The sequence below is a fragment of the Lycium barbarum genome, chromosome 12, assembly GCF_019175385.1.
Source record: "Lycium barbarum isolate Lr01 chromosome 12, ASM1917538v2, whole genome shotgun sequence".
In the NCBI taxonomy this organism is placed as follows: Eukaryota; Viridiplantae; Streptophyta; class Magnoliopsida; order Solanales; family Solanaceae; genus Lycium; species Lycium barbarum.
In genome coordinates this window covers 98640707-98653067 of record NC_083348.1, presented here as the reverse complement: position 1 = coordinate 98653067, position 12361 = coordinate 98640707, and the positions used below count along the sequence as shown (strand labels likewise).

The 12361-nt window shown below is 33.5% G+C and overlaps 2 protein-coding genes across 2 annotated transcripts; both read right to left on the bottom strand.

Annotated features, from left to right (window-relative positions):
* Positions 1–7272: 7272 nt before the first annotated feature.
* LOC132623872 (ethylene-responsive transcription factor ERF110-like) lies at positions 7273–8408 on the bottom strand. The gene has a single exon (XM_060338680.1). The coding sequence runs from the start codon at positions 8350–8352 to the stop codon at positions 7585–7587; it is 768 nt and encodes a 255-aa protein (XP_060194663.1). The 5' UTR covers positions 8353–8408; the 3' UTR covers positions 7273–7584.
* Positions 8409–10438: 2030 nt separating this feature from the next.
* On the bottom strand, positions 10439–11515 carry LOC132623146 (ethylene-responsive transcription factor ERF109-like). Its single transcript, XM_060337856.1, has one exon. It carries the CDS (start codon positions 11471–11473, stop codon positions 10652–10654), a length of 822 nt encoding a protein of 273 aa, XP_060193839.1. The 5' UTR covers positions 11474–11515; the 3' UTR covers positions 10439–10651.
* Positions 11516–12361: the final 846 nt, after the last annotated feature.

Sequence of the window (12361 nt, the reverse complement as noted above, 5' to 3'; positions counted from 1 at the left end):
TGCCGTTTCAAGAGTTCTTTTAGTACCTTTTTTTTTTTTCGTTTTTGGTTTCTTTCAGTAAGTTAGTGTTTGTCGTAAAGTTGTTCTGTTAGGTGCCACTTTCACTGTTTCAACTCTGCCAGGTGTTTTCGGATGTTGAAGTAAAAAAGAAATTTTCTTCATATTTGGTAAGAGCACGCAAAGGTTATCTGGTTATATGAGTTTTGAATGGCTACAAGTAATGTACTTGGGATAGAGCATCTCATGTTAATGGATATGGCAAGTCTACAGTACTATATTGACTCTTACCGATATCTCGCTGTTGAAAGGAATATAAAGACTTATTCCAAGAATTCCATTGTTCATTCCTATCATAGATTCGGGAATATGCTTACGAAAGGCCACAAATGTCACCATCCGCTAGTTTCTGAGACACACTGTTAAATTAAGTATCAGAAGTCCTCGCGATGACGAGAACTAATGTAGATTTTCGTTCTGATAAAAAAATTGAGACTTTTTTCATACGCATAATCTTTATATTAACTGGCATACTTGTACAAAAGCCTGGTCAATTAACTGGAAAAGTACTTTAAAATATATTCCGCATAGCTAGGAGCCGTTTACCTTCATTGTTTTCATTTTCATAGTTATTTATAGCAGTTAATTTTCCTTTTACCATGACTCTCTTGCTTTGTTATTCCTTGCTTTCATATTTGTTTTCGATACGCTTGATTATATCTAACCTTTTGTCTTGTCTTGTCTTTCTTTCTCTCCTCTTTTGAGCCGAGGGTCTTTCGGAAACAGCCGCCCTACCTTTCAAGGTGGGGGTTAGGTCTGCGTACACTCTACCCTCCTCAGACCCCACATAGTGGGATTATACTGGGCTTGTTGTTGTTGTATAGCTAGGAGCCGTTTGGGCGTGGTTTCAAATCATGATTTGAAATCATGTTTGGACATGTAATTTGAAAATTTTAAGTTGTATTCATGTAATTTGGAAATCTTAAATTGTATTTTCTCTTATAAATATAAAAATCCCACAAGTTGTGAAAACTATCAAAACATTCTCAATTCTTATGTAATCTTACCAAATGAGCAAGTCATAGTTCATAACAAAATTAATACGCTACTAGAAGGCCTTTCTAAAAAATACAATATCAATTGATCAAACTTTAGTTCAATAAAAACAAAAATTTAACATGAGTAGTGTAAATACTCTTTAATATAATTCTCCCACATGGTAGACATAAATAAAAGTTGGTGAAAGTTAATAAGGTTGGTAAATGGTTGGTGGGAGTAATTGTTAAAAATATTTTACCAACTTGTGGGTCCTTTTTTATAAAATATAAACTTATGGATCAAGTTATATATTTAGAATTTTTGAAACATGGTTTGAAACCCCAACTCATCCAAAAAGCCTTTTTGGATGATTTGGGGTTTGAAACCGTGAGATGAAATGCATTTCCAAACGCTGGTTTCATCTCATGGTTTCAAATCGTATGTCCAAGCGCCTACTTAGATTATGAGCCTGTTTGGATGGGCTTAAAAGAAGCAGCTTATAAGCCAAAAAAAAAAAAAAAAAAAGTTGGGGTAGCCCAACTTATTTTTTTTGGCTTATAAGTTGTTTCCAGCTTATAAGCTGCTTTGGATAAGCTAAGTCAAACTGACCCAATTAATTTTTTGGGCTTATTTTAAGCACAAAATGACTTTAAGCTGGCTAGCCAAACACTCAAAAAAGCTAAAAACACCTTATAAGTCAATCCAAACGGGCTCTATATTTTAAAACTAGGTGGGACATGCCCGTGCTTGCACGGGCCTACATTTACATTTTTAAAGCTCGATATTACATATAAAATCATAAACTTAGTATGTCAACTCCTATATTGATTTAAAATTTGATGGGAGAAAATGCCAGTATCATCGCCTTTGTAATGAAGCCTTGACAAAGCGTATCTGGCATGTGAAGTTATCCCATAATTCATCAGTACTGTCAACTGGTACAGATAAGTAGGAAAATCCTGTTTTAGTAAATCGTTAGCCAGTGGCAATGAATTAAAGCCAGAAATGTTTACAAAGATAAGACGAATCTAAATAACAGATTACCTAAAACATAATCCGTACACCAGTCAGATAGTCTTCAAATATACACAAAAATACAAGGATCCGTACACCAGTTACATAGTCTTCAAATCCAATATCTTCAGAGTTTCTTATCAGGATACTACGCCGATCATACTGATGGATAGTCATCCAACTCCTAATAGTTTCTTTGGGAAAAACACACTGGAAGTATATACACAAGTTAAAATTTTTGTTTTAAAAGGGCCACATTTACAACATGCATAGTGATTGCATTATTCAAAAGAAAAAAAAGAGAAACAGACAATAATAAATCTTTCAACCTGAAAAATACTCTTTTCTTCCCAAGAAGTTTCAAAATCCTCTGCGTCAATGAAAGCTTAGAATTAATACTAATTGCAAGGCTTTGTCACATTAGTAAAAGCTACATGTATTAGCTCTTTCTATTAGGAGTTGTCCACCAATGACATTCTACCAGAATAGAAAGACAGCAATTATAAAAAATTCATCAGCATCTGTAGTAATGAATTAGTTTTCTGATGAATTAGTTTTCTCTAACCATTGAAATGCAAGTTCAACTTCCAGAAAAGCAGGGTGAGGCCAGTCTTATGTCAATTACAAATAGTTAGCCACAAACCAATTAAATAGTATGCAAAACACTAGTACGGTGAAGCTGAGGTGAGGTGAGGTGGCATGCTAAAGGACTATATAGCTATATAGTTGAATACAATTTCAACGAAAAGATCCAATTCATGCGCCATAGGCCTTTTGAAATATACAGAATATAATTCAAGCAAATGTAACTTCTTATTTTTTTTTGCATTTTCACTTCTTTATCATTTGTGTTCTCACATGTTACTTAGAGTCTATTCAAATATTTGAATATACTGATATAATCAGTGATACACACAATAGATGCCTAGTTTGTTTCCTAAATTCGTAAAGTACATACAATGCACCCCTATTCCCCTTCTCATTTCCCTGGTACATTACTATATATAATAAGGGCTAATGTAACTTTTTTGTAATCCTTAATTAGAGTCTTGGTTACATTACAATTAAGAGTTGTCAATTAAAGGTTGCCTCTTCCAAATTTATCCCTATATTTGTCTTATATTGTTTCATCTATTATTGAGTGTTTTAAAAATATCTAGGCACTTTAAAAAAAAAAAATTAATAATACAAAACTCCCTAGACTAACTTTTTTTTTTTAAGGTGATGTAACATATAATAACTTCTTCATATATTTTATTTTACTCCTACTTTGTTTCTTAATTACTTGAGGTGCCACACCTAATTTTGATAAATTTAGAAACTTTTAAAGTCCTCTTAAAATGCTTAAGAAATTGTGAATTGTCATGAAGTCAATTAAAAGAAACATGTCACTATGCATAATTTGAATGAGAGAATACACCACATTTGCAGTTACCTTAATTAAAACATGTTCTACACACAAAAATTGAAATTTCTCTAATTAACAACTCTTAATTGTTCAGTGTGAAACTTAAAAAATTTAACAGATAAAATTGGTCTTCATTTGGATTACATATCATTAACTAAAATATTTATTTTTATCTAATCATTTGTTAACAATATTGAAATTTGAATCTTTTCATTGGCATGTTGTGTTGTGTTGGTTTATATGTTGATTAGCCATATTGGTCATGTTTAACAAAATTAACTTTCTTTTTTGGATATTATTTGGTGTATTATAATATTTTATTTTTATAACAAAATTATCTGTGTCGCTTTCGTTATTTGCATTTCCATATCGCTTTGAATCTCTTAGCCTTATCTGACCTCTTTTTATGCTTTTTATTGAGCCGAGGGTCTTTCGGAAACAACCGTCCTACCTTGGTAGGAGTAAGGTCTGCGTACACTCTACCCTCCCCAGACCCCACGTTGTGAGATTTCACTGGGTTGTTGTTGTATAATATTTTATTTTTAAAATTTGATGCACGCATACTTAATAATATTTTCTATGCATAACGAACAATGTAAGTTGTAGTTTATACTCCATTCGTCTTAAAAAAAATAATGCAAGGCATACTACGCACTGCATCAGTTTAGTTTTTGGTATAAATTCATAAATATATTGGCACTTAAAAGTACATAAAAAGAAATTATAATCTGAACTTGATGAAGTAGTTTAAATGTTGAGAACATCTTTGGAAAATATGTAGTTAATGAAACATTTTTTTAGTTCTCCGGGCAGTAATAATGTCAAACAACTTCTGACAAAAAGGAGTAAACTTTTTAAGTTTTTTGTGTATCTTTTTTTTTTTTTTTTTTTTGAGGCAGTTGGAAAAAATGTTAGGCAATGTTTGTTAGCATAGGGAAACATGTTTAAATGAATCATGAAGCATTGATTCTTCATTTGTGCTTAAGAAAATAATTAAAATATACATTTGAAAAAAATATTCCATTTAAACTAACATTTAAACTAACAAAAGGAAATAATGTATTTTCTCATCTGTAGATTTTTAGAAAGTAAAAGGAAAGTCTAATTATATTAAGAAAAGTAATTAATTCTCTTCATCTTTTCGATATACTTTATATAATTTAACTAATTGTCATCTACAAATATTAGTAAAGTGTAAAATTTTAGTTTTATTTATTTGAAAGTTATCTTTGTTTATAAGTAACCTCATTAAAATCTCAATGAAAGAATAAATATAGCATATATAGTTGATGTCTCTAGAACCATACTATTTTTCTTATTTTTGGAAGAAAACGTTGTAGTTCATATTAGATGATGTTAGAAATTAAGGACTTTATGTCACGTAATTCTTTGAAGGTTAAAAAAGGGTCTAAAGTAAGGACAAAAGAGGAAATTTTGTTCAATTTTTAAATATTTTTATGCAATCTAAATATATGGGAAGTCTTTAATTTTTTAAGAGTTTGCAGAAAATATCGAACTAATCTTTCAATAACTTAATATTACAAAAAGTGGAAAAAAATAAGAAAGAATTACAAATTTAACTTTTAATTAGTTTTGAGCCCGTACTAGAGTTGGCCTAAACTATCAAACTAATCTTTGTATAACTTAATGTCACAAAGAGCGGAGAAAAGTAAAAAATAATTACAAATTTAACTTTTATCTTAGGTTTGGATCGGGCTTAGCACGGGCCAAATGCTACTAGTTATATCTATATTCAACAAATTCTTCGAAGCTATATTCCTAAGGTAAAATATGTCTTTTTCTTAATCTTAACCTGATCCGGATGAGTTACTATATAACGCTAATTGTTTGCGTCAAATAGAACTGTATTGTAGTTGCAACTTTCAACATCCCATGCATCTCTGGAGCTACTACCTTACTCCCTCTTCCATTTTCGTTTAACTTCTAATGAACTTATTAAAAGCCCCTCACGGAAAACATTGCTAAGTAGAAAAACAAAAGACAATAGCATATTATACTGTTACTTTGTTACACATTCTAGAAAGGCAAGTTTTTTCTTACTTAAATAGTTTTCTGTCTAATAAATAGGTACAAATGGCAAAAAAGCTCCGCAATCCCAAGGCACCCACTTGTGTCTTTCTTGGATATGCTCATTTATACATGCTATGATGTGAAATTCAAGAGAGTCGATGTATCCTTAAGCTCTCTTAATAGGGCCGCCTCATATTTTCCTTAACCTAATTAATCAACCCCGGGTGAGAATGATGACGGACACGTATTGCGGCCTCCTTCTATTCATCAACTCGAACCTCATTCTTCTGCCGTTGATATTATGGATTAGCCTCACTCTTCAAGCCTCCACTCAAATTCCTGAACTGTGGGTTCTTCGGTGACAGATGGAGTATAACTTTGCCCACACCAAATATACATAAAAATCAAAAGTATATATGATCTATCCTAGAAAAATATCACATTAAATTTGCAACTATTCTTTCAATGGAAATGAAGCGAAAAGTTTGTATCTCATTAACTATATAGGAGTATATGATAGAGATAAAGGGCCAATAGGACATGGCGTGGTCTAACAAAGCATTCAATATATTAATCTATACACAGACAAAAAGGTGAATTCAATTCACAGAATATGAAATTTGAGTTGTTTAAGGCACATCATTAATAAGAAACTTGATCTTAACAAATATGTGAACCAGAACTCAGTGAATCCCGTTTATTCATATCAAAATTGTGAAATTTGATTTCAATTACATGTCACGTAGCAAGTCACTTGTCTACTAAAATCAAACAATAACAATTAATTCAACATTCAGTGACATGAAAAGCTCATAAATGAAACCAGTACCTCCTAAATACTTCTGCAATGGAGTTTTTATTTCCAAATATGATTGAGAAGACCTGCAATTGATGAATAAACAAATCTTTAATCAACAACAATTGAAAATAATATGACCAAACTAATTAAAGGAAGTGAAATCTGTTTCGGTGTGCTAACAAGCTACCACATTGGTAGCTGAAAAGAAAAAGGAGCTACTTTTAAGGTGTTGGATACTCTTAATGATGTGAGACCTTTTGGGAAAAACCGTGCGGGCTTGGCCCAAAGCGGGCAATATCACATCATGTTAAGAGCATCTTTGGACCGTTTAGCCCAACAATTGGTATCAGAACCAATGATTTGGCGGGACGAGTATGAAGATTGCGAAGTGTGGTGTGGGGCTAGTGCCTTTGCCCGTCTATGGGTCGGTTTATAACCTTTACCCGTAGCTTTAAAGCCTTTGAGCTTCGGTGACCGTAAATACACCCACGATGTGGATAGTAACAGACATGTTGAATCTCTGACCCAAAAGAACCATTTAATCCCACAAAATCTTCACGTGTAAATAGCTTTCCAGAAGTATTATAGTTAAAATACAACAAAGGAAATTATGGGCAAGACCCAACTGAAATAAATAATTGAACAAAAAGAGTAAGAAGAGAGCACAAACCTGAAATAACTTCGGATCTTACGGTTGAAATGAAAGGTCACATGGACAATATTGAAGTTGCTGTGTGGTTTCACATTTTTGGAATAGTTTCGAAGCTGATAGAAAGTTATAAAGTGAGAATTGGTGTGCTGGCAATTCTGGCAGTTCATTCACACATTGCATAACTAATATCATCAGAGTCTAAAATGCCCTCAACTCCACTTTTATTGGCATAAAACAGCCATGTCGATCTCCACTTTCATCTCACGTTTCTATATAGTAGTAAAGTAACTATATAGTAGTAAAGTAAAAGTAATTTTCTTGTGCTCCATCAAATATCAGAAACAACAAAAACTCTTTTATTATAGCAAAATTTGAAATTGATTTTACAACTTCCTATATAAAAACAAAAAAACACGTCACTCTTGTTGTCTGACTCTCTCTGTTTTTGCATAAAGATAAATGACTGCAACCTCAATACTTCAATACAATACTCAAACTACAAGATTTTTCCTACCACTCCGTACTAGCCATTCGAAAAACTCGAATTGAAAGACATAACAGGAAAAAATGAAGAAATCAAACAATATAAAGGAACTCATTGTTCCCGATATAAGACAAAAACAATAGAGCGAATTAAAAGAATCATCAGGACATATCCTGGGTGATCCACTTGACAAGTGCATCATCTTCCAACGTATCCCAAAAATCATCACCATTTTGCATACTACTTTCACCGTTAATATTATGATCATCACCTTTTTGCATACTGTTTTCACCATTAGTATTATTATGATCAGCAGCCACTGCCACCTCACCATTTTGGACTTGTACTACTTCTTTGTTTTCTTCCACTACCATTGGCGACTTGTTCTCATCATCATCAGCAGCATATTCCGAAATCGGAAAGTTGGTTTTGGCCTTTTCACCTCTATATTCAATAGCTTTTTTGTCATAAGCTCTAGCAGCTTCCACAGCAGTAGCAAAAGTACCAAGCCAAACTCGTTGGGCTCGGTGCGGGTCCCGAATCTCTGCAGCCCATTTACCCCATGGCCTTTGTCTCACTCCCCTAAATTCCTTCTTTGTATTTCTGATCCTTTTTCTTCTCCCTTTCTGCATTTCCATATTCTCTCGCTTTACGTGAAAAGAATTCCCAATGTGACATGCCAGATAATTAGCAGCTGGCGCTGGCTGAACAGTGTCCACAATGTTCCTACGTGGCATGGTATCAGCTGACGTGGATGCACCACCACATGCATTTTGAACTTCCCTCAAAAGCTGAGCTGCTTCACCGTCCTTCCGACCATCGGCACCGGAGACGACGTGGCGTAGAGCTGACACCATATAGTAAAATTCTTGGTCTCGAGTCAATTTTTGGGTACGTGTACATTTATTCTCTTGAAGTAATCCATTCATCTTTCTTAAGTAGGAAAGTGTTGATTTTCTCCTGAAAAATTCGAAGTAGTTAATGAAACAATGACATGGATAAGGTGCCTGGTGGGCTATTTATATATTGCGCTTTGGGGATGTGGCTGAGGCCAGCTGGTACACTAATACACTTATTGCACACGGGTTATAACAGATTGTACGACACGTGGGGCTAAGGAATCTGATTATTTCATCTCTGACGTCATCAAAAATTGACGTGGCTATTTACAAAAGCTGGTCCATGTGTTTTCTTTCTAGTTAAGAGAGTCAAAGGGTCTTTCCACTTGACAGCGCAGCATTCTTCTTTTTGGGACATGTAATCTCCGTACGTTCTAGAAATTAAAGACCATGGAACTTTCCATATATAGGGGGTTTCCTTTATCCCGATGTAGTGATGAATTAAGGATTAAAACTTATGTTTTTGAATTGTAGGATAATGATTTTAAGTACTAGTCACAGTGTCTTAAAATTAAATTTTATAATATATTTAATTCACTAACATAATTTAAACTGAAGTTATTGACTTTGACTAAATCCATGTCCGGAGGGCCTTTTGGTTCACATGCCAGTTATGTGAGCTTAAAATGTAAAAGTTGTTTATGATTGTTATATTCGAATTAATAATGGAAAATTTTAATTTATACAAAGATTATTAACTTTAACGACATTTTGTATATTAATTAAAAATTATCGTTATATTTATTACTCCCTTCATCTCATTGAAAATATATTAATAAATACTAAATGTAGTTTATTAAGTTATCCCTTTTTGTTAAATTTGTCTTTTGGAAATTAAGCAGTATTAAAAAAAAAACACTTTATTTAATGTTAAAGATATAGCTAGCTGGAAGCTATTGTAATTTTAGTCTTAAATTTTTGAAATAATAATTATCTTGGGATAATGTTTTTGAACTAAGGCAACAGTTAATTTAGGATGGAGGGAGTATAAGGTGATAACTCGGAGAAGAAGATAGATAACTTAGATTGTTCATCATCCGAGAAAATCGAATGATTAGCTTATTGCTCAAATTAAATTGTGTCGAAATTCTATTACCCATGATGACAATAACATGAATTGGTTAGACGTGAATGTAGTGTCTGTCTAAATATTATATACGTAACTCCTATGAATTTAACTCATGTATGTACAAAAATATTTGTAGGTAGTTCTTCATCAAAAATAAGATTGGTAATTATGAAAACAAGCAAATTTCGTGCAATAATAAGTAAAAATATCCCGATGGAGAATTTGTTTATACTACAACGTATGCTAAAATAAACTCTATACTTACATCCTCCAATTTGTTTTGGTTGGCTGTATTATTACCTGCACACGTGGTAAACCAGATGTATGCCACTTGTGGTCTATCCGAGGAGGAGCACGGAATTCACGGGCCACGTAACACTGAGGAAGTTCACTCTATTGTGTGAGGTATAACGTCTGCAGAATTGACGTGGCTCTTTCAGAAGACTTAGTACATATGATTCTTGTAGTGAATTAGAGTACTTATATTTCAAAGGGCCTTTGCAGTTGACAGCACAACATTCTCGTATTTAGGAATTAGGACATTTAATCCTCGAATGTTCTAGACGGAACCGTAGAAGACTCTACTTCAGTTCTAACTCAGTGGTAAATTTATAATTGGTTGGTGATTATAGTGATCCTCTCAATTTTGTCTGGGATATGGATAACTAATTAAGTTGTGGTTTGGCTACTGAGATTTGAAATTAAACCTTGTGCACGTACGGCTGTCATCTACAAAATTTTCTTTAGCTCCTTAGCTTATCGCTTGGCTGCTATTCGTTAACAAGCTATTACATCGATTATGGTGGAAATACTCATACTCTATATATCTCGCTGTTGAAAGGAATATAGAAATTTTAGTTCCAATAACTCCATTTTTCTTCCCTATCATATATTTCAATTAAATACCAAAAATGCTTCAGAAAGACCAAGAAGTCAACATCCGTTAGTTTCTGAGACACTTTATTAAATTAAAGATCAAACGTCCTCGAGAAAACCAAAACCGATATACGATTTTCCTTCGTATCGAAAAAGGAGACCTTTTCCATACTTATAATCTGCTTATTTAATGGCATACTTGTACATAAGTCGACTCAATTCACCAGAAAAGTGCTTTAATTTTTACGCATAGTTAAATTATGTTTTAAAATTATTATGTATTACATTTTGAAATTAAAAGACACAGCTGGAAAAAATGAAGAAAACAAACAATATAAAGGAACTTATTAAATGTTCCCGATAATATAAAAACAATAAAGCGGATTAAAAGAATGAGAAGGACATATCCTGGGTGAGCAACTTGACAAGTCCATCATCTTCCAACGTATCCCAAAAATCATCACCATTTTGCATACTACTATTTTCACCATTTTGCATACTACTAGTTTGACCATTAATATTGTTATGATCATCACCATTTTGCATACTGTTTTCACCATTAATATTATTATTATGATCAGCAGCCACTGCCACCTCACCACTTTGGACTTGTACTAATTCTTTGTTTTCTTCCACTACCATTGGCGACTTGTTCTCATCAGTAACTGTAGCAACATCAGCAGCAGCGTATGCCGTAATAGGAAAATTTGTTTTGGCCTTTTCACCTCTATATTCAATAGCCTTTCTGTCATAAGCTCTAGCAGCTTCAACTGCAGTAGCAAAAGTACCAAGCCAAACATTTTGGGCTCGGTGCGGGTCACGGATCTCTGCGACCCATTTACCCGATGGCCTTTGTCTCACTCCCCTAAATTCCTTCTTTGTATTTCTCTGTTTTTTCCTCCTTTTTTGCATGTCCATGTTTTCTCGCTTTACGTGGAACTGGAAAGAATTACCAATGTGACATGCCAGATAAGCTGCTGAAGTGTCCACAATGTTCCTACGTGGCATGTAATTAGCTGACGTGGATGCACCACCACTTGCATTTTGAACTTCCGGCAAAAGCTGAGCTGCTTCACCAGCCGTACGACCATCGGCACCGGAGACAACATCGCGGAGAGCTGACACGATGTAGTCAAATTCTTGGTCTTGAGTCAGTTTGTTGGTACGGTTAAATTTGTTCTCTTGAAGTTGACTGAATCCATTCATTCTGAAAAAAGAAAGAAATTGTTGATTTTCTCCTGAAATTTGTTGCAGTTGATGAAACATTGAAATGGATAAGGTAGTGTGCGCATTTATATACTTTCCTTTTGGGGATGTGCCTGAGGCGAGCTGGAACACTAATTAGCACATGCACTGCACACGGGGTTGGGTGGCTTTTCAGAGCCACGTAATAAGAGAATCTGACTATTTGGGAAAAAAGTGGTCCAATTGATTTCTTTCTAGTCAAGAGAGTCAAAGAGTCTTTCCACTTGACAGCGCAGCATTCTTGTACTTAGGATAGTTCTTAAAAGACTATCGAAACTTCTCCTCGAGCTCACACCCACTGTATACTACAATATACTATACTAATTAGTATAATCATATTATATCATAATACTATACTATTACCTCCGTTCACTTTTACTTATTCAGTATAGTAAAAATATATTTTCACATATACTTATCACTTTTACCATATCATGAGAAAATAATTTCTTTTTTCCTGTTTAACCCATAGTATTAATTAGGCATTTAAAATCATTTTCAAATCCTCGTAAGTTCTAGAAAGACTATCGAAACTTCTCCTCGAGCTTGCACACACTATATATACTACTCCCTCCGTTTCAATTTATATGAACCCATTTGACTGGGCACGACATTTAAGAAAGAGAGAAGATTTTTGAAACTTGTGGTTCAAAATAAGCTTTGAAAATTTGTGTGGCTGCAAATCATTCATAAAGTGAATTTGTTTTCAAATTAGGAAAGAGGTCATTCATTTTGGCACGAACTAAAAAGGAAATAAGTTCAAACAAATTGAAACAGATGGAGTATAATATACTATACTAATTACTATTATTATATTATATTATAGTACTATACTACTACCTCCGTTAA